Source organism: Lutra lutra, chromosome 12, assembly GCF_902655055.1.
Source record: "Lutra lutra chromosome 12, mLutLut1.2, whole genome shotgun sequence".
NCBI classification, from domain to species: Eukaryota; Metazoa; Chordata; class Mammalia; order Carnivora; family Mustelidae; genus Lutra; species Lutra lutra.
In genome coordinates this window covers 62360949-62385124 of record NC_062289.1, presented here as the reverse complement: position 1 = coordinate 62385124, position 24176 = coordinate 62360949, and the positions used below count along the sequence as shown (strand labels likewise).

General features: G+C 36.6%; 1 protein-coding gene across 6 annotated transcripts in view; it reads right to left on the bottom strand.

Annotated features, from left to right (window-relative positions):
- CEP192 (centrosomal protein 192) overlaps positions 1-24176 on the bottom strand; it is a 135270-nt gene that overhangs the window by 74044 nt on the left and 37050 nt on the right. For all 6 annotated transcript variants that reach the window (XM_047698551.1, XM_047698552.1, XM_047698553.1 and 3 more), the window contains 6 exons: positions 23272-23410; positions 22561-22694; positions 7694-8054; positions 7141-7284; positions 1005-1069; positions 366-575 (listed from right to left, as the gene is read on the bottom strand). In XM_047698551.1, coding sequence (XP_047554507.1) covers positions 366-575; positions 1005-1069; positions 7141-7284; positions 7694-8054; positions 22561-22694; positions 23272-23410 — 1053 coding nt within the window. The remainder of the gene's footprint in view (positions 1-365; positions 576-1004; positions 1070-7140; positions 7285-7693; positions 8055-22560; positions 22695-23271; positions 23411-24176) is intronic.

The following is a 24176-nucleotide window of genomic DNA, read 5'->3' as shown; positions in this document are numbered from 1 at the left end:
AGACAACTATCATATGATCTCCCTGATATGAGGGAGAGGAGATGCTAAGTGCTTTCTTTATGTGTCCCATCACACTTAATTCTTATGAAACCCTATAAAATAGCACTCCATTTTAAAAATTGGAAAATTAAGGCACAGATGAGTTAAATAAATTGCTCCATGTCACAGAATGAGTTAAAAGATAGAACCAGGACTGGAGTCAGGGTCTGACCGACTATAAAACCCAAGCTGTCTACCACAATTCTATCATATGCCTATTCTGTCCCTGCTGTAAAGATACTGTGCTATAGTTAATATCATCATAACATTCAAAATATAAGGGCTGGTAAATTAATTCAACCATTTTCAGCACATATCATACTTACTCTTTTCACATTGTAACCACCGCCAAGGCAACCAAGAGCTTCAGATCTTTGAGCAAAGAACTCTCCTAAAGATAGGCGTAAATAACTGGCATCATCTTTGTCCAAATCTGATGTGCTAAGTGATTTCCTCAACAAATTATAATTAATTGAAGTTCCCCAAGATGTATCCCCTAGTGCAGCTGAAGTGTTCTGGGCATCTATATTTTCTTCCTAGGGAGAAAGTTATTGTTTCATTTTATTTCCCCAGCAAGGCTTCCTTCTGTCCTTCTAATATGCAAAAATAAGAAAATTTAACTAAGAAAATTTAAACATCTTCATTTAAAAAAAATCAGGACAAAATCAAGCTTAAATAGCTAATAATAAGGTAATCAATATATTCAATTTGTTTAAATAGCATTACTTCATTTTAAAACATGGTTAAAAACTATGGTAAGATCTTTAAAGCCTATTAAGGTGAGTCTAAGTGAACTGAAGTTATTTAGCATGCAGTTATTTTTAATTAATAATTGAGAGCATGACTGAAAAAGAAATTGTGTAAACATGAGAAAACAAGATATAATTCTATACAAACTATGTATCTATCCAGAAAAAATATAGGTAAAATTTTAAAACTTTGGTTAATCCCAATAAAATACGAACCTGCATAAATTGATGCTCTTTATTAAATTCTTCTTCATCTTGATCAATCAAATCCAGGGCTTCAGCTTAAAAAAGAATTAGTTTATATAATTAAATTATACTAATGCCTAATTAAAAACTAGCAGATATTGAAAACTTAGTTAGGAAAATGAAACAGTAAAGAAATAACTGAGAAAAGTATATGAAAGCTTTCTTCATACAACTGATGTATCTATTTTAAGTATGTTAAGTCTCTGGTTCTTAAACTTTTAGTAATGAACACTCTACTGTTAATGATTTTATGAGTTACTAACTTGTCCTAACTTGCTAAAGGGCCCTTACAATGTAAGCTTATCTGTAAAAGATGTACTTTAATTTTAGCTTTTGAAGATTTTGGCACAACTGACTTAAAGTACTCCAGGAATACCTGTAAAATTTTATCTGGAAACAGCACAACAGTAAGTCACCCTATAAACTTGTAGTGAAGAGGTCTGCTGGGATGCCCAACCACCTGTTTGCCCAGGACTGTCTCAGTGTTAGAAAGGAAAATCCCACATCACAGCAAACACCATAGGCTTGACAAACTAAAACAAGTGGTCATCCAACATCTGCCCTCAAAGTCCCTACTGAGCAACTCAGTTTACCTTAGGGAAATGAACGGGCCTGGACACCTTAAATCTCTAAGTCAAATCCACAAACTAAAATGCCTCAGAGGCCAGAAGTGGATGAGCATAAAGGTCCAGGTGTGACATGGCAGGGAGTGATGGGATAGTGGCAAACTAGAAAGCACATGATCCTGCTCAAGTCATTAGAAGAGGAAAAAATTTTAAACATGATGACTAATCAGACAGTCTGCAGGCTCTCCGCCTACCTGCTACCCACTCTGGGTCTCTGCCTGGTACTTTAGGAGACTGGCTGAAACAGGAAGCTGTATGCAACCCAGAAGAGACAGTCTACCATGGCCCAAACAAGAGGTATCCCCCTCTCTCATTAGCTCATCAGGAGCTAATCAGATCCAAATTGCTCTTTTGGAAACCCTTACAGTTCAACATTAACATCCTGAGAAACATAATGAGAATAGAAATAGACTATTTCCAATCAGGAAAAAAAGAACACCAGAGATAGCTCAGGTTCTTACTTGTTAGGATAGTGGGGGTTCTTTTTTTTTTTTTGTAAAGATTTATTTACCAGAGAGAGAGTGTTCGTGCACACAAGCAGGCAGAGTGGCAGGCAGAGGCGGAGAGATGGGCAGGCTCCCTGCTGCGCCAGTAGCTCCATGTGGGACTCGATCCCAGGACCCTGGGATCACAACCCGATCCGAAGGCAGTGGCTTAACCGACTGAGCCACCCAGGCATCCCGGATAGTGGTGGGTTCTTTACTTTGTGAACCCATCATTTCTTACATAAACATATTCTTAACCTATGAATGGGCACCAGGAGAACAATGAAACTCTCAAATCACATTAGAGATACAATCTTTCACATAAAAACTTTTCTATGAGGATTCTCTGTGATGCCCATGACTCAAAGAATTAAAAGCCATTGCCCTAAAATGTGAAAGCATCAACCAACCAACTCTAACAGCCAAGGGATGGGAAGTAGGAAATCAGACCACTAAGAAGATAACCCAGAAAGACTTCATTTACTTCACTGCATTAAATATCAAGTGTTTTTCTGGGGTGTATGGGTGGCTTAGTTGCTTAAGCAGCTGCCTTTGGCTCGCATCATGATCTCATCAGGGTCCTGGGATCAAGCCCCACATCAGGCTCTCTGTGCAGCAGGGAGTCTGTTTCTCACTCTCTGTTTATACTCTCCCCCTCTCTCAAATAAATAAATAAAATCTTTTAAAAAAAATCAAATGTTTCTCAAATCATTAACTAAACAGTTCCAACTGATATTTGTTAGATTCCGAAGTACTTTCTTCTCCGAACTTTAACAGATTCTTCCATTCAAGAAAAATCTACAGTAATATTGCTACTTTGTATGCTCACCAGAAAATCAGTCAGCAATTACGAGAAAAAAGAACTTCATTTTTTATAAGAATCAATACCCAATTCTTTGCCAAATCTAAAATAGTCCTTTCAAATAACTCCTGAATGCTTCCACTGTTAAATTTTGAAGCAGGCCATATACCCCAGCCCTCCAGCCAGTTTTAATCCTAGGCCATAAGGACAAGTGATACAGTGACTCAGATGCATGGAGCTGTCAGAGAGGGGGCAAAGCAGAAATGGAGCAGAGGGTGCCATATCTCTTATTTTCTGAATAAAGTTTATTAAGTAGATAAATTTTCATTTTGAATGACTTTGACATTATGAAATTACACCTTGGTCCAACCTTCCTCTTCTGAATTATCTCTTCTTATATTTTAAAAATTCCCTTCCCCTTTCCTATAAAAATGCTTCCCCTGCATTCATGCTCCCGACGCTGATTTCCCTTGACCTAGTTCATCCTTTCTTTCCTTCCATCACACTTTTCCCCACAGTATTCCATAATCATTTTCCCCATTTCTTCACCACTCATCCTTTCCAACCTGGCCTTTGTTCATTCCCTAATCACAAGGATGGTTTCATTAAACTTCTTTTATCTATTTTAGTTTTCCTTGAATAGTAACACACCCACGTAGTTCAAAATGCAAAGGTACCCATATATATGTTATGCTTCAACAAAGAGTTTTTGGAAGTTAACCAAAGACATAAAAGGGAATATGGCACTGGAAAGTCTCCCCCTTATCCCTGACTCTACATCCCACATCTCCAAAAGCAACCAATATATAAAGTACCCCTGATATCATGATTTGAATCTATTTGATTTCTGAGTTCAGCAGCTGGGGATTCCTTGCAATCCATTTCTTTCTCTTTCAAAAAAATCTTGGCCACCATATGTATTTATAAATACATGTGTGTCCTTCCCCCTTCCACCTTTTTACATAAATGTCAAAATATTTTATATGCTTTTCTATGTCTTGGAATTTAAACTATTTCAGTGATTATTCCACATTAGTACCTAAAGAGCCTCTTTCCATTTTTTTAATGACCACAATATATTTTCCTTATATGGACATACCTTATTTAATTAGTTCCCTATTTTGTACATCCATATTGCTTCCAACCTTTTGTTACTATAAACAATATGTATTCACATACCATTTCTGCAAGCATATCTGAAGAATAAATGCCCAAAAGAACCCCTTGGTTACAGGGTATGTACATTTGTAATTTTGCTAGATGCTTTAATACTTCCCTATCTACATAAATAGTATATAAATACTACAATACCTTTTCCCTCACACTCTTGCCAATATAGTTTTATTACCAAACTACTGGATCACTGCCAAAAAAAATAATGGAAAAATAGTATCGTGGAGTAGTTTCTTTCCATGAATAAATTCCATTAACTTTTTTTGAACATTTAACAACCATTTTCATTTCCTTTTCTCTAAATTGTCTGTTTATATCTTCTGCCTAATTCTACACTGAGAAGCTGGTCTTTTTCTTACTGTTTATTAGAACACTTTATACATTAGGAAAACAGGTCTTTAACCCATAACAGGAATGCAAATATATTTCTCAGTCTGATCACTAATTTTTAAAAACTGCTGACCAAAGCGTTTTATATATATATATATATATATATATATATATATATATATATAAAGTATTTATGTGTACAATGAACACATTTGTGTGGCCAGATTAACACCCTAGGTCAAGAGAGATAACATTGCCAATCAAGCTTCCTTGCCCATCAGAGGGTAACCAGTATCCTTACTTCTTACTCCACAGAGCAGCGTACATTTTGAAATATATACAAATAGATTTATATAGCATGTACTCTTATTTTGCACTATTTCATTCAATATGCTTGTGAAATTCATCCCCACTGCTAGAAGTAGCTACACATCATTCATTTCCATTGCTACATAGCATTCCAATGTGTGAATAAACACAATCCATTGTATCATTAATGAGAATCTGGGAGTTTCTAATTTGGAGTTAATCATATAGTGCTGCTATAAATATTTCAGTCTTTTGGTGAAGAGTACCTCTATACACTGGGTATATACTCTGGTGCAGAATTACTGGGGGCCCTAAAGTATGAAGTTCATAAAGTTTACCTTCAAAAGCTCCTCCTAGACAAATTTCCCAAATGGTTCTATCACTTTATACTCCCACCAGTTACACATGAAAATTCCATGACCATTGACTTTTAAGTGACACAGTTGCTATCCACTGTCCAGACTGTACCCTCTTGTTCTTTCTAAATCAAGATATTGTTGAGCAAGCTCGAACTGTAACTTAATTTCCAGTTTCTGGCTCACACTTCCCACCTCAAACTATAATCATTCAAAATTCTACAGTTTCTTCTGATTTTCCCACCTCAGTTCATGGTACTGCCATTTTCTCAAGTAACTCCGACCACAAACCTCAATCTTTTCTTGCCTCTCTCTCTACTGAAATCCAGTCACCAAATCCTAACCATTTTATTTCCAGGTCTTTCATTCTCTACTTGCTTTTCATTCTCACTATGACACCTAGATTTCTACAACATCCTGAGGAATCTTCCAGTCAACTGACCATTGCTGCCAGAGACAACTCACAAAGGAAGTTGGACACTGAAGTCTGCAGTGGCTCCCTATTGCTTATCACACAAGCCTCAACTCAGACACAGTAGTCAAAGCTCAACTCTACTTTACTTGGTCCTACTCTACCTCTCCAGCTTCACCTCTTCGTATCTTACTACTCTCCTCTTCCCATACCTTGTCATAAATGCTAGCTACATTGGACTATTTACCATTCTCAAAACACACCCAGACTTCCTCATTTGATTCTCTTTAATTGGGTTTTTTATCCATTTAGAATTTCTCATGCCCTCAAGCATTTACCTTTCGAAACTCTTACCTCAAAAGCTACTACCTCCTATGTGAAACCCGTCACCCATTCATGCAAAAGTTATTTTTCCTCTAAACTCCCAAAACCATTTGGTTTGTGTCTCTTACGCTGCTAATTACTGTTTTATTCTTATCTTATCCCCCTTAGCTGATGGACAATTTCTTAGAGGCTGGAAAAATACCTTATGTGTCTCTACCTTCCACATCATTACATGGTTAGGAGGAGCTCAGGACAAGCAGTAGTCAGAATAACTTCTTCCTGAGGTATGTTCTGAGCCTATTAAAAATATGACTAGGCTTGACAGGCCACTGAATGCCTTTCTTTATTGCAGGTTTACAGATGCTCAGGGGCTGGAGGCCTCAGTGGCACAGCACCTCCATAGACTAAGGCTCAAAATGTAATTTGTTCTGCAGACTTAAACTGGTTTTTCCTTTCACTGTCAGAGATAATCAACAAACCTAGCTGATATTCCTAGGTCTCATTCTTCTTTTTTTTTTTTCCTAGCTCTCATTCTTTGAGATTTATGTTTTCCGTCACTTTTCTCCCATCATTTCCACATTTCTTAAGTTTTACTCCAAAATGGATAGGACTTTGTAATTGCTTTTATCAGATGATATTTCTTTTGTTCGGGACAGAATTTTAAAAGTGAAAACGTACAGCTTGAGGTCCCTTCCAACTCTGCAAGATGAAAGTTCTAAACTGATGTAAAAGAATGATAGCCTGACTCACTGTCCTTGCTTAAGGAAAAGGCTCAGCTCATTCTATAATGATTAGCACTGACTAATTCAAGACTTTGTTCCTATAAAAACTACTGATAAGCTCAGCATTACAGCTGACCCTTGAACAACATGGGTTTGAACCACACAGGTCCACTTTACATAGATTTTTTTTTTTGATAAATACAGTATAGTGCTATTAATGTATTCTCTCCCTTATGATTTTAACTTTTTCTTCCTCTAGCTCACCCTACTATATGAATACAGTATATAATGCAAATAACATGTAAAACAGGTGTTAATTGTTTACGTTACTGCTTAAGGCTTCTGGTAAACAGTAGGCTGTAAGTAATTAAGATTTTGGGGAGTCAAAAGTTATACACAGATTTTGAAATATGCAAGGAGTTGGTGCCCCTTAACCCCCATATCGTTCAAGGTTCAAATGTATAGTCCAAAAATGATTTGATATGGCTAACCAATATATAGAGTAATCTCAGAACACCATGAAAAACAATGAAAATGGTACAATAAAGTGGTTATCAATACACTTACAACCAGATCTGAAGTCTTCATTCATCTCGTCAGTTAGAGACATATTTAAAATTTGTTCTTCATTAAAAGATGTATAATATGCAAGGTCAGTGACCCATCTGCCCTCTTCATTCTGATAGACAACATTTTGTGGTAGATCTGTTTCTAAAAAATTCCAAAAATATCCAATCACATATGAAACAAAATGATGTAATATTCTAAATAATTTTACTTAGTTGACTTATCTTAGATATCAACAGTACTGCAATCTGCCCAAAACTAGTTAGAAAAAAGAAAATCCATTCCCACAAAAGAAAAATTCTCTAAAGGTGGATAAGCCAGCTTTAACTCAGAAAAGATCTGTAATGGAGAACCAGTGGCAAAAGGAAAAACTGAGACTTAGAGTAGTACACTTCCACTAGATCTGTGAATAAAGATATAATTTCTAATCCATAAGACACAAAATTCTAATACAAAAGATTAGGCAAGTTCCACTTGAAAACATATTCTATTCAAAATATATAAACATTTTATACATTTCTTAACTTTTATTTTTTTTAAATAAACTACTTACGCTCTTTGCTCTTTTCAACAGACTTGTAGTATTCACATGTTCGCCTTTCCTTAGTTGGTGACCGAAGACTATCAGTGTAATTAATTTCATTGTCATTAATAGACTTCAAAGATGCTACATCCACATATTTTTGAATGGACACTTCAGGAGTTTCAGTGTCTAAACATTTATCCACAGGCAAAACTGTTTCTGAATCAGATTCCAAATGCTTATTTTGATGAAGAGAACTGGCCTCCAGCTTCAAAGGGTCCATTAAATCAAAATCACCTTTACTGGCATATGTGTCGTGAAAATAAACAGGGTTAAGTTTCACATTAGTAGCCTGGATAGTCTTCACAGGAATTTCTTCTCTTTCGCTTTCCTTTAAAAATGTATAACAGAATAGCCATAAGTTTTGTTTTTCATAACTTATTCTAAAACTTTATGGGAAAAATGTATGTAGTAGACATAAATGATTATTATATGAAGCATCAGACTACATGGAATTCATTCTACTCTTTTAGACTATAAGTAAACAAATTTTAAGCAATATACCAGAACCATAATGTGGTCATTATGAACACTTATCAACAGATTCAGATACCAGAAGTAAGTCCAACATGTTCAATATTACAGGATGTAAGAAATATTTAAAAATTTAATTTTTAAAATTACCACTAGAACTCTCAAGAATGACAATTAATGTAACCTAACTCATAAGTACAACTAACATCCCTTGAAAAGATATATTAACACCTTTTAGAAATAATCCCATTTACAGTTATGCCAAAAAACCGTAAGATACCTAGGAATAAACCTAACCAATGAGGTAAAAGTAGAAGAACTGTACTCTGAAAACTACAAAACACTTATAAAAGACATTGAAGAGGACACAAAGAAATGGAAAAGCATTCCAGGCTCATGGGTTGAAAGAACAAACATTGTTAAAATGTCTATACTACCCAATGCAATCTATACACTCAATGAATTCCCTATGAAAAATATCATCAGCAATTTTCACAGAGTTAGAACAAACAATCCTAAAACTTATATGGAACCACAAAGGACCCCAAGTAGACAAAGCGATCCTGAAAAAGAAAAGAAAAGCTGGAGGCATCACAATTCCAGACTTCAAACTATATTACAAAGCTGTAGTCATCAAGACAGTATGGTACTGGCACAAAAACAGACACACAGTTCAATGGAATAGAACAGAAAACCCAGAAATGGACCCACAACTATATAGTGAACTAATCTTCTACAAAACAGGAAAGAATATCCAATGGAAAAAGACAGTCTCTTCAACAAAGGGTGTTAGGAAAACTGGACAGCAACACGCAGAAGAATGAAACTGGGCCATTTTCTTACACCACACACAAAAATAAATTCAAGATGGATGAAAGACCTAAACGTGAGACAGGAAACCATCAAAGTCCTAGAGGAGAACATAGGCAGGAACATCTCCGACCTCAGCTGTAGCAACTTCTCACTAGACACGTTGCCTGAGGCAAGGGAAACAAAAGCAAAAATGAACTACTGGGACTTCACCAAGATAGAAAGCTCTGTACAGGGAAGGAAACAATCAACAAAACTAAAAGGCAACCTACAGAATGGGAGAAGATATTTGCAAATGACATATTGGATAAAGGGCTAGTATCCCAAATCTATAAAGAACTGAACAAACTCAACACCCAAAAACCAAATAATCCAGTTAAGAAATGGGTAGGAGACATGAATAAACTTTTTCTAAAGAAGGCATCCAGATGGCTAACAGGCACATGAAAAGATGCTCAAAATCACTCATCATCTGGGAAATACAAATCAAAACCAAGATAAGCTACCACCTCACACCTGTCAGAACGGCTAAAATGAACAACACAGGAGACAACAGATGTTGGCGAGGATGCGGAGAAAGGGGAACACTTACACTGTTGGTGGGAATGCAAATGGATGCAACCACTCTGGAAAACAGTATGGAGGTTCCTCAAAAAATTAAAAATAGAGGGGCACTTGGATGGCTCAGTCAGTTAAGCCCGACTCTTGACTTAGGCTCAGGTCATCATCTCACAGTTGTGGGTCTGAGCCCCACATCAGGCTCCATGCTCAGCATGGCGTCTGCTTGAGATTCTTCTTACCCTTACCTCTGCCCATACCCCCTACCCCACTCACTGCTTCTCTCAAAATAAATAAAATCTTTGAAGAAAAAAAATTAAAAATAGAACCACCCTACAACCCAGCAATTAGACTACTACATATTTACCCAAAGCACACAAAAATACAGATTAAAAGGGGGTACATGTTTATAGCAGCATTACCAACAATAGCCAAACTATGGAAAGAGCTCAAGCGTCCATCAACTGGTAAATGGATAAAGAAGATGTGGTACATACATTATTTTTACACACACACACACACACACACACACACACACACAGAGGAATTTATTTTTTTTTAAGATTTTATTTATTTATTTGACAGAGAGAGAAGGATCACAAGTAGGCAGAGAGGCAGGCAGAGAGGGAGGGAGAAGCAGGCTCCCTGCTGAGCAGAGAGCCCGATGCGGGGCTTGATCCCAGGACCCTGAGATCATGACCTGAGCTGAAGGCAGAGGCTTAACCCACTGAGACACCCAGGGGCCCCCACATAGAGGAATATTATTCAGCCATTAAAAGAATAAAATTTTGCCATTTGTAATGATGTGCATGAAGCTACAGTGCATTATGCTAAGTGAAATAAGTCAGAGAAAGACAAATACCATATGATTTCACTCATATGTGGAATTTAGGAAACAAAACAGATGAACATATGAGAATAGGGAAAAAGAGTGGCAGCGGAGGGGGAGCAAAACATAAGATCTTCTTAACAATAGAGAAAAAAACAGGGTTGCAGGAGGGAGGTGGGTGGGGGATGGGCTAAATGGGTGGTGGGCATTAAGAAGGGCACTTGTTATGATGTGCATTGGGTGTTATATTAAGTGATGAATCACTGCATTCTACTCCTGAGACCAACATTGCTCTATATGGTAACTAGAATTTCAATACAAATTTGGGAGGGGGAACAAAATACCATTTAACAGGAGTAAAACAGCATATACTACAGACACCCATGAGATGTCCCGAAACAACTGCATCAGACATGGCAAATTAAGCCAGCACCTCAAAACCATGCTCTCCTAACATACTTTCCTAACTGGCATTTCTTATTCTTTCCTAGAATAACAACTGCTGAAAAAGGGCCCAAGTGCCTAGAAAACTCTTCAAGACATTCAGCTACCATCATAATTTCAAGTCCCCATAAAGCATGTTAAGAGTCGTCTTTCCTGTTACAAGATGTATGATGACAAAAACAGTCTTACAGGCAAAGTTCTTTAAAGTTAAAATACTAAAAGCAGATAGTTCTACATAAAGGAAAAGATGCTGACTTTGAAAAAAAGTCATAGGTTTAAATCCTAGTGCCAACACTTATTAAATGAGTAATCTCCCAATAATGTTATACAGAAAATAAGCTTACATCCATCCTACCTTACATCAAAATAAATCCCAGATGGCTTAAACATTCAAAAGCAAGTGCCAAGAGAAAATACAGGTGAATAACCTTATACTCTTTAGTAGATAACATCTATGAATAACACTCTTGTGAGTTAAAAATTTCCCAGTCTTTCTTTTTTAAGGTTTTATTTATTTATTTGACAGACAGAGATCATAAGCAGGCAGAGAGGCAGGCAGAGAGAGTAGGAAGCAGGCTCCCTGAAGAGCAGACAGCCCGATGCGGGGTTCCATCCCAGCACCCTGGGATCATGACCTGGCTGAAGGCAGAGGCTTTAACCCACTGAGCCACCAGGCACCCCCAAAATTTCCCAGTCTTAACCCCAGGTCCCATAAATTGTGATCTTATCTGGAAACGGGGTCCTTGCAGATGTAATTAAGGATCATGAAATAAAACCATCCTGGATTTTTAATGAGCCTTTAACCCAAAGAGCAATGTCCTTATAAGAGAAAAAAAGATTTACCAGGACACAGAGACACTGAGAAAAAGACCATGTGAACATGGAGGCAAATATTCAGATAGTGCCACAAGCTAAGGAAAACCAGGAGCTATCAGAGGCAAGAAAGGAGCCTTTGAGGGAGCTTAATTAGCCCTTCTAATACCTTGATTTACATCTGTTGGCCTCTGGAGCTGTGAGAGTAAATTTCTATTGTTGTAGGCTACCATATGTTGGTAGTTTGTTCTGGCAGCCCTAGGAAACAAATGCAAACATTAAAGCCTAAAATGCATAAGGACTGAGAGAGGGAATGCCATCTGAAGACACAAGGAAAAAAATGCCATCTATAAGGCAGAGAAAGAAGCACAAGGAGAAAACAACTCTGCTGAAACCTCAATCTCTGACTTTTCTAGAAGTGTAAGAAAATAAATTTCTATTGTTTGAGCCAAATAAGTAAATAAATAAATAAAATGTGTAAGAATCAAAATATCTCCTTAACTCAGAAAGCTTATAAAAACAGTAGTTAAAATATGAGTATTCCAACAGAAAAAAAAGACAAAGTCATACCATTTAAAAACAGATAACTATTTTTCATATAGAATACTAGCAAAGATTAAAAAGAACCAGAGTGAAATGGAGATTAAAAAAAGAATGGATAAGATGAATGAAACCAAGAGTTGGTTCTCTGAAAAGATAAAACTGACAAGACTTCAGAGAGACTTTATCAAGATAGAGAACTCAAATAAATAATATTAGAAATGAAAGAAGAAAAGTTACAACCACCACAGAAATACAAAGGATTATAAGAATAGAATACTATGAAATATTATAATCCAACAAATTGGACAACCTGGGAGAAATGAATTAATTTCTAGAAACATACAATCTTCCAAGACTGAATCAGGAAGAAACAGAAAATCTAAATAGACTGATTACTACTAACAAATTAATCAGTAATCAAAAAACTACCAAAAAACAAAAATCCAGAACCAGATGGCTTCACTGGTGATTTCTACCAAACACTTAAAGAAGAGTTAACACCTATTCTTCCTAAACTGTTTCAAAAAAATAGAATGCTTCCAAATTCATTCTACAAGACCAACATTAATCTGACACCAAAATTATACACCCATATCCCTCATAAACATAGATACAAAATCCCCTAAAATATTAGCAAACCAAATTCAACAACACATTAAAAGGATCATTCTATGATCAGGTGGGATTTATTCCAGGTATACAAGGATGGTTCAATATCCATACATCAATCAACATAATTACCAAAACGAAGGCTAAAAATCATATGATCATCTCAATAGACACAGGAAAAAATATTTGACATAATTCAATATCTATTCATGACAAAAGACCAAAAGTGGTTTTAGAGGAAACCCCTCAACATAATAAAGGCTATGTATGACACACCCTAACTAAAATCATACTCGATGGTGAAAGGTGAAAGCTTTTCCTCTAAGATCAGGAAAAAGACAAGGATGTCCACTCTTACCACTTTTATTCAACATAGTTTTGGAAGTCCTAGCCCAGCAATAAGACAAGAAATGAAATAAAAAGCATCCAAATTTTAAAAAGGACCAAAACTGTCACTATTTGCACATGACATAATGCTACAGATAAAAAACCCTAAGATCCCACCAAAAAAACTATAAAATAAATAATCTGAGTAAAGTTGCAGGATACAAAATTAATATACAGAAATCTGTTGTTTTCTGAAGCTAATAATGAAGTAGCAAAAAGAGAATTTTTTAAAAATCCTATTTAAATATCAAAAAGAATAAAATACCTAGGAATAAATTTAATCAAGGAGGTAAAAATCTATACTTTGAAAACTATAAGACACTAATGAAAGAAACTGAAGACCCAAATAAATGGAAAGATAAAACCATGTTCATGGATTGGGAAATACTGTTAAAATTTCCATACTACCCAAAACAATCCACAGATTAAATGCAAGACCTATTAAAATACCAATAATGTTTTTCACAGAACTAGAACAAACAATCCTAAAATTTGTTTGAAATCACAAAGACTCCATATGGCCAAAGCAATCTTGAGAAAGAACAAAGCTGGAGGTATCACCATCCCAAATTTCACCCTATACTATAAAGCAATAGTAATCAAAACAGTTATGGGGTACCTGGTTGTCTCAATAGGTAGAGCATGCAATCTTTGATCTCGGGGTTGTGAGTTCAAGCCCCACATTAGGTATCGAGAATACTTACAAATAAAATCGTAAAAAAACAAAGTTATGGTACTGACACAAAACAGACACAGAGATCAATGGGACAGAATAGAAAGTCCAGAAATAACCCACACTTACACAGTCAATTAATCAATGGCAGAAGAGGCAAGAATATACAATAGTGAAAAACAATCTTTCCAGTAAGCAGTGTTAGAAACACTAGACGGCTACATGCAGAAGAATGAAACTGGACCACTTTCTTTCACCATATAGAAAAATAAACTCAAAATGAATTAAAGTCCTAAATATAAGTCCTGAAACCATAAGACTCCTAGAAGAAAACATAAGCCATAATCTTTTAGACTTCAGCCTTAGCAATATTCTCCCACAACTGTATCCTCAGGCAAAGTAAACAAAAGAAAAAGTAAACAATGGGGACTACATGAAACTAAATGGCTTTTGCACAGTGAAGGAAACCATCAACAAAATGAAAAAGGAATCTACTGAGTAAGTGAAGGTATAAATAAGTCATATGTCCAATAAGGGGTTAATATCCAAAATACATAAAGAACTCATAAAACTCAACAGTAAAAAAATCTCAAACCATCCAATTAAAAAATGGGAAGAAGACTTGAACAGACATTTCCCCAAATAACACCTACAGATGGCCAAAAGACACATGAAAAGATGCTCAACATCTATCATCATCAGGGAAATGCAACTCAAAACCACAATGAGATACCACCTCATACCTGTCAGAATGGCTAAAATAAAAAACACAAGAAACAAGTGTTGGTGAGGATATGGAAAAAAGGGAACATTTGTGCACTATTGGGTGGGAATGTAAACCGGTGCGGCCTCTATGGAAAATGTATGAAAGTTCCTCAAAAAAATAAAAAACAGGAATGCCTAGGGGACTCAGTCACTTAAGCATCTGCCTTCAGTTCAGGTCATGATCCCAGGGTACTGGGATCAGAGCCCCGTTTTGGATTCTCAGCTCAGGAGAAGCCTGCGTCTCCCTCTGCTTATAGCTCTGCCTGCCTCTCTCTTCCTCAAACAAATAAAATCCTTAAAAGAAAATTTAAAAAAAGAAAACCATATGATCCAGTTATCCCACTGCTGGGTATTTATACCAAAAAAATGAAAATACTAATTAAAAAGAATAAATGCACCCTCCAGGTTTATTACAGCATTATTTACAATAGCCGAAGAGATGGAAACAACTCAAGTGTCCATCAATAGATGAATGGATAATGAAGGTGTGGTGTACACCCTTACATACACACACATAAGCACAAACACACAGAATAATACTCAGCTGTGGAAAAGAAAGATATGGCCATTTGTGACAATATGGATGGACCTAGAGGGCACTGTGCTAAGTAAAATAAGTCAGACAAAGACAAATATGATTTCACTTCTTTGTGGAATCTAAAAAACTAACCAAATGAACAAAACAGAAACAGACTCATAAATACAGAGAACAAACTGGCAGTTGTCAGAGGGGAAGAGGGTAAAGGGATGACAGATAAGACACATGAAGGGGCTTAAGAGATACAGACTTCCAGTTATAAAAAAAGGAAGAGGGATAAAAAGTAATGCATAGGGAATACAGTTAATAATACCATAATAACTTTGTATGATGACAGACGGTAACTACTTATCAAGGTGAGCATATCATGACATATATAATTGTCAAATCACTATGTTGTACACCTGAAATCAATTTAATCTTGTATGTCTACTGTACTTCAATTTAAAAATAAAGAAAAAAAGAAAAGCCAGAATGTTGGAAACTAGCTATCTTCTCAAACTACTTAAAATAGTCATGAATAAAGAATACAGCCAAGTGATAGTCTCCAGAAACACTGCACTATCTGATGAAATGCATCTGAACCCTTTATGTGTTGGGCTGAGGAACCAATGGGGCAAAGCTAGCATCTGTGGGATTATGACTGAAAGCCTCTATGTCAGAATCCTGCCCAGGTTAAATGATAAGGCAGTGACATGGGGCCTCAAACCATCCTGTCAAACCCACATTGTTGCACTGTTGGTGGGAAAGCTGGTGCTAAACCATTTCGTAGATGACCTGCTCCTGAGTTGGGGTTCCCTCCAGAACAGAAGAGTCCCCCTTGCTCTGATCTAATAATAATGAATAAAGCAAAGACAAATGCGGCTTCTTTGACAATTTTTAAACCTAAACATAAAATGGGTTTTTGTTTATATTTTGACAGTGTAACTTTCCCAGCAAAACTTGAGTTAGGAAATGTGAGGTAAAGGAAAAAGTAAAAGCAACCCCAAGTTTTCTTAGGAGGTGGGGTTTCAAAAGGAGATAAGGAAATTCTTTGAAAGTCCCATCTTATTGGCATCTAAAAGAAACAAAGAGGCAACAAAACGCCCTGATGGGAACATGCTGATGTCATCTCAAATAATGACTGAACAATATGGCTGAGAATGAACTAAGGAAGAGATGCCCGCCAAAATATGAAAAAACAGCATCCTTCATAGAATCTAAACTCTGATTTTAAGATTGCCATTACTGTATGTGCCACTAAGAAAGAGAACATAAAACTACAGCATATCAGTAACTATAAGACACATATTGATTTCAGAAGTGTTAAAATATTGGGCGCCTGGGTGGCTCAGTGGGTTGGGCCTCTGCCTTCGGCTCAGATCATGATCCCATGGTCCTGGGATCGAGCCCCACGTTGGGCTCTCTGCTCAGCGGGGAGCCTGCTTTCCTCTCTCTCTCTGCCTGCCTCTCTGCCTACTTGTGATCTCTCTCTGTCAAATAAATAAATAAAATCTTAAAAAAGAAAGTGTTAAAATAGGAAAAATGTGTATCTTATATTAATGAAAAATCAAAGAAATTCCAAATGCTTAAGGAGGAAAAATGGGGGGAAAGGAGAGAGCAGGGATAAATAGTACAATAAAAATTTTGAAAATGATAAAAATAATGTAAATATTAAATGAAGTACATAAAAAAATAAAACCAAGAATATTAATCATTAAACTGAGTATTAAAGGATTTACTTCATCAAAAAACAGACTACCAGGGGCGCCTGGGTGGCTCAGTGGGTTGGGCCGCTGCCTTCGGCTCAGGTCATGATCTCAGGGTCCTGGGATCGAGTCCCACATCGGGCTCTCTGCTCAGCGGGGAGCCTGCTTCCCTCTCTCTCTCTCTCTCTCTGCCTGCCTCTCTGTCTACTTGTGATCTCTGTCAAATAAATAAATAAAATCTTAAAAAAAAAAAAAAAAACAGACTACCAGATTACATTAAAAAGCAAAACTTAGGGGCACCTGGGTGGCTCAGTCAGTTGAGTATCCAACTCGATTTCGGCTCAGGTCGTGATCTCAGGGTCATGAGACTGAGGCCCACCCACATCAGGCTCCGTGCTCAATGTAGAATCTGCTCGTCCCGCTCCTTCTCCCTCTCCCCTGCTTGCACATATATGCACACACTCTGAAATAAAATCTTTAAAAAAAAAAAAAAAAAAAAACCTAGCTGCATGCTATTTATTAGAAACCCTCTAAACAAATGATAAAGAAAAATGTAAATGGGATGGAAAAGAAGATAACAAGTATACACAAAATACAGGAAAAGCAAGGGTATTAATACTAACATACAAAGGAAAATTTAAGGTTAGAAGCACTGAACAGGATAAAAAAAAGGGTGTTGTTACTAATAAGGTACTCTTATCACTAAAGTTATAAATCTATAATCTTATATGGACTAAACATAGCAGAGAAGTACATTAAGAAAAAAATTGGAGGTGCAAAAATAACTTGGTAAAAAAATACAATTAAAATTGGGAGACTCGGGGCACCTGGGTGGCTCAGTGGGTTAAGCTGCTGCCTTCGGCTCAGGTCATGATCCCAGGTCCTGGGTTCGAGCCCCGCATCGGGCTTTCTGCTCAGCAGGGAGCCTGCTTCCTCCTCTCTCTCTGCCTGCTTCTCTGCCTACTTGTGATTTCTGTCAAATAAATAAATAAAATCTTAAAAAAAAAAAAATTGGGAGACTTTGGGGGCACTTGGTTGGCTCAGTCGTTAAGCATCTGCCTTCGGCTCCGTCGTGATCCCAGGGTCCTCGGATGGAGCCCCGCATCAGGCTTCCTGCCCAGCAGAAAGCCTGTTTCTCCCTCTTCTACACCCCCTATTTGTATTCCCTCTCTCACTCTCTCTCTCTCTCTGTGTCAAATAAATAAATAAAATCTTTTTTTTTTAAATTGGGAGACTTTGACTTATCTTTTCTGGACTGATACATCTAGTACAGATAAATAAAAGTGATCACATGGGGCACTTGGGTGGCTCAGTCGGTTAAGTGGTCAACTCTTGGTTTCAGCTCAGGTCATGGTCAGGTCAGGTGGTGGGATCAAGCCCCACAACCACCTCCACACTCAGCAGGAAGTCTGCTTCAAGATTCTTTCCCTCCCTCTACCCTGCCCCCTATGTGCACAAACACACATGCTCTCTAAGATAAATAAATAATCTTAAAAATAAAAGTGATCATAGAGAAATTGAATAATGCACTAAATAGTCTAATAGCTTCTAAAAACTAAATATTTTTCAAAAAAGCACATTTTTCATTTTTCTTATGTCCATGAAACACATATAGAAATATACAGTTTTACCCAAAATATTTAGAAGGATTAGATTTTCCAGACCAAACTTTGTAAGCCTATAAAGTTAGAAATAAAAAGTAAAGTTAACAAGAAGTAGTATCAGAAAAGATGGCAGAGGAGAAAGCACCAGGAATCTGTCTTTTCTCCTAGACAAGCGTTGTACTATACTGGGGCAAACACTTCTGAAGTAGCTATTTTGGAACTCTGGACTCTATTTGAACAGTTACGGCTACCAGAGAAAAGGTTGGCTGGTAAGCTACAAATAAGTAGGTCACTCAGTCACTCAGGCTTCAGAATGATCATGGCTACTCATCCTAAACCCTAAGGCAGACAATGTGGGGAGGGCAATCCCTCTTTTTAACATGGTTTGCTGGAGCCAGAGAAGCAATAAGGATTTTGCCTCCCAATTACCAGGTTTCTGTCTTCTGACTGCAGACTGCTGCTTCTGACTGCAGAGCTACAGGCACCAGACCAGGAGGCTGGTCACCAGTGATTCAACCCCTACCAGCTGAAGTGATCACCATACTGAAAGGAGTCACTCCTATTTCTTTAAATATCAAAAACAACCATGTACAGAGAAAATTAAGAGAGCTGCTCTACATGCCCAGGAAAAAGTACAGTCTCAGAAAGGACCTGTAAAACCTTAACTTTCACCATATGCTCATCCCTGCACAGACATACTCTATAAAAGTTAAACAAAGAGCAAACCCTAGAGAAAAGGGAGAATGTGATTTCTAGAGTTGTTATCACATAAGATTCAAATGTCCAGTTTGCAACAACAAAAAAATCACAAGGCATACAAAGAAACAAGAAAGCACGATCCATTCAAAGGAAAAAAGTAAGTCATCAGAGCACATACAAGAGGAAACCTGTATATCAGACTTACTATGCCAAGACTTTGAAAACCAATATCTTAAAGATGCTCAAAGAGCTAAAGGAAGATGTGGACAAACAAGAAAATGATCAATGCACAATATGCATAACAATAAAGAGATAATTTTTTAAAAGAGCCAAACGGAAATTCTGACACTGAAAGGTACAATAACTGAAGTGAAAAATTCACTAGAGGGGCTTGAAAACAGATGTGCACAAGCAGGATAAAGATACAGCAAACCTGAAGATAGGACAACTGAAATTACAAAGCTTCAGAAAAAATGAACAGACTCTAAGGAACCTATGGAATATCATCAACACATTGGGGACCAAGAGCACTTTCTGCAAAACACAGAAGACAGAAAAAGGGAAAGAAATTATGGCTGTAATAAGTAATGCAAGCAGTACACACTACAGTATTTCTAATAATACCAATGAATTTCTCTTACAATTCCCTTAATAAGTTTCTTTTCTTTAGCTTACTTTATTGTAAAAATACAGTACATAACATGTATAACATACAAAATACTTATCACTATTTATGTTATCAGTAAGCTTTCCAGTCAATAGTAGACTATTAGTAGTTAAATTTGGGGAACTCAAAATTAGTAGCTTCTGAGTTCCTTAGATGGCATTAAGGAAAATGGGCTGCTAATCTGCCCAAAAAGAGAACAGAAAACTGTCACCTCATGGTAACACAAACCACATGACCTTATGATATGGGAAAAGTAAGATATCTCATGAAATAATGTAACATACTTTATGGTTGACCCACAGGTAGGAATTTCCCCCCATCTAAACAACAAAGCTTTAATGCAAGTGCTCATTCCACAGTGTCTGGAACATCAGCAGCCAGAGGCCACTCCTACCATCCTTCCACACTTGATGCCCTCCTCCAACCACAGCTGAAGGCATCAGGGCTTTGCAGTCATACCCTCTGAATGCTCCTCCAGAACATGGTTATCTTTTTTTTTTTTTTTTTTTTCTTTTTTTGACAGAGAGAGATCACAAGCAGACGGAGAGGAAGGCAGAGAGAGAGAGAGAGGGAAGCAGGCTTCTTGCTGAGCAGAGAGCCTGATGTGGGACTCGATCCCAGGACCCCGAGATCATGACCTGAGCCGAAGGCAGCGGCTTAACCCACTGAGCCACCCAGGCGCCCCCAGAACCTGGTTATCTTACGAATAAATTCTTTTTTAGAAAATGGACTAGAAATGAATCATCAGAAATTATGTTTTCACTTAGACCTCAAAACTCCAAAAAGCTTTTAAGAATGTAAATCAATCAGAACTTGGGGACTTCCTTCAGTAAGCATGATGAGATTCAATAGAAAGGATTCTGCCTTATTTTACAGTTATCCAAGTAATTCTTTTACTTTCCTACTATGTTTCCTGAAGGAAGATGACCTTTGCATGACCTACAATACCAAGCACCACACCTATCACCAAGATGTTACCAATGATTCTTTCCATTAAAATGGCCTGACCAAGATGCCAAGCAATTTGCGATATTCAACAATATTAACACTACTGTTTTTTAATGACAACTGCTAATTAGAAAAATAATTATTATAACAGAACAAAGTCCTTAGCCTAAAATTAAATGGCCATGGATAGACAGATTTATAAAATTTATCAACTACCACATTTTGACAAAATCAAGATTAATAGATGCAGTCTCCCTTTTCTCATTGGCTCCCCCTAATCAGCTGAGGGCTGGACTATTAAACTAGATGTATTAGAATTATAACTCTAAACCATCAGATGACTAAACATATGACCAAGCGCCCACAGCATTGTCCTAGAAGGATAAACCAATTGACTCTGAACACTAGTTCTGGTTGTCTGAGGCAAGGGGCTCTACTGTATTTGTACATAACTGGCTCTTTGGACGACTAAGAAATTCTTGAAGCTGCTGACTAGGCAACTTCTGGATAAGTAAAATATTCCTGTATTAAAAAAAGTACTATACTGTGGAATACAATCACTGTAGTAAGAATTTAGAAAAATAAATGTAATCTAGAGTTACTGAAAAGTAACCAAGGCTTCATGAAAGATTGGAAAGATGATCATAATCAGGATTAGGGAAAAAAGGGAGAAAACAAAACAGGAACAGGGATTTGTAGAAGACACATATAAGAGAAAAACAGATTAATATGGGGTCAGATTATATTAATTTGAAACACTGAGGCATAGAAAATACTTATATGCATTATATACATTAAAACCCATTGTAACAAGATTAACCTGGTGTTGACAAATATAATGGAACGGCACAATAAATCAGACATGAGGTAGTAAGCATCTTCAACTTGAGTAGTGGTAAAGGAAATAAACAGGAAACAATAAACTTAAGACACAGTCCTGAGAACACACTGAGAGAAATTAGGTTTTCTGAGCTATTACCTTTAAAATGACAATCCCATCACCACTTACTGCCTTAATCACTCAAAGGATTACTATGAGGATAAGTAACTGTCTCTATATATACCAACACACACACTCCCTCTAAATTAAAAATCATCATACAATCTTGAGGTATACATTACTTTTAAAAAGGGGACAAAGAATTAGTAAGAGTCAGAAATGACTACTAAGTTTCAAGTGTAGGAGTAATGGGTTGCTATTAAGAAACAGAAAACAAGGTGCGCCTAGGTGGCTCAGTGGGTTGGGCCTCTGCCTTCAGCTCATGTCATGATCTCAGGGTCCTGGGATGGAGCCCTACATCAGCTTTCTGCTCAGCAGAGAGCCTGCTTCCCCCCTCCCCCTCTGCCTGCCTCTCTGCCTACTTGTGATGTGTATCTCTCTCTCTCTCTCTCTCTCTCTCTCGGTCAAATAAATAAATAAAAAACCTTTAAAAAAAAAAAAAAAGAAACTGAAAACAAACATGCTTGAGCAAGGTTAAAGACAAACAGTTTGCTTTTTTATTTAATGTTTTGGTACCAAGCTGAAGAACTTTTCAAATTAATAATCTAAATGCAAGTCAAAAATCTTTAAAATTAAGAAAAATGTACATAATTATATATTTAATATAATCTTAGTGATCTCAAAGATACATACCAACACACACATAAAACATTATCAATAGGGAAACTTAATATTTTTTCTGTTTTCCAGATATCAAATTTTTTTTGGAAAAAAAAAAAAACTGATACAATTCAAAAGGCTTTTCATCCTTTTCAGAGAAAATTTGAAGAAAATGTATATAAACTTACTCTGCCACGATGTGGGACAATACCCTTCAAACTGTCTGCCCTTTCTTGCTCCTGTTCAGTTCTCTGAGTACTAGAAGAAAATGATAATACACCATCTACATGCCTTCTACTATCTCCATTATCTATAAAATTACCTGAAATACAAGAAAAAAATTTAATAGAGCAACGTCAAAGTCTCAGTAATCTAGTAACTGCTTCTTGCTATTCAAATTATTTTATGTAAATCTAGTAATTAACAATCATATGACAAATATAGCAATTAGCATACAAGAAAAGGTAACCATCAGTAAGAGACAACAGGAAATATGACAAACTGTGACTACACAGAATTCATTTTTAATTCTCAAATGTTTGAATAAAACATACTCATTTGTAATAAGTGATGTAAGAATATACATTATAGTTTTTCTAATAATATTCTTTTGAAAAGTTTGAAGGAATTCAACAGTTAATATAGGTTACACTATACCACAGAAATGAATTCTTTGGAGAAAAGGCAAAGTCAAACAGAATTTAAGAACAATGGTATTAAGAAGGGCACGTGTTATGATGAGCATTGGTATTATACACAACTAATGAATTACTGAACACTGCATCAAAACCTATGATGTACTGTACATACGGTGGCTAGCTTAACATAATAAAAAATAATAATAAAATAATATCTTTAAAAAAAAAAAAAGAACAATGGGGTCATATTTCAATACGTACTGGTCCCAGGCAGACAAACAACGTGGCCTATTTCAGACTCTCTGTGGGATGTTTCAGAATTTCCTGAAGAGTGTGAGCCATGGGAAATCAGAGAGCTGTTACCTGCTGATTGAGATTTATAGCTACCATTTTCATTTGCCTGTTGAGAAAATATCTTAGCTGTATTAATTTTTTTAATTAAAACCAACGTTTTTAGGGGGAAAAACATGAGAAGCAGAGAATGACTTCTTGACAGAAGGATGGAAACATAAAGGAAACATCACCTTTATAATCACCATGGGAATACTTGTTTCTAGGAGGCCTCAGCAATGATACTAAATCCAGTTTGTGAAAGGTTCTTGGGGAATAGGAAGTTCACATGGCCTCAATGCATCATTCCTCAGAATACTTATAACAAAGAAGAAAAGAAAGGCACCTACACAAAGGAGACATCTAGCCAACACCACATTAACCAAGATTATCAAACACAACATCACCAACAATGGGACCAACACACTTCTACGTCTCCTGATGTGATTCAAGGAGAAGCACACATCCTTACTGTTTAATCTTAACCTGTTCATGATAAACATGCTTACTTGGACTTCTTGCCAAAATCCTTAATCTAATCAGGAGGGAGAAAAAGCAATCAGATATAATTAGCTTATGGTTCATTTTACAAAAACTTTAATGATATGGAAGAACTACTCCAAAGTGAAATACTGAAGAGATAGGACAACCAGAAGTACCTGTAACCCTTGATTAAATCCTAGATCAAAAACAATAAAAGGACATTTTGGAGACAATTGGGTAAATGTAAATATGGACTGTATATTCATTTCCTTTACTGTATCAAAGTTAGATAACAGAATTGAAATTATGCAGGAAAATATCTTCATACACAGGAGAAAATGTCAAAGTACTAG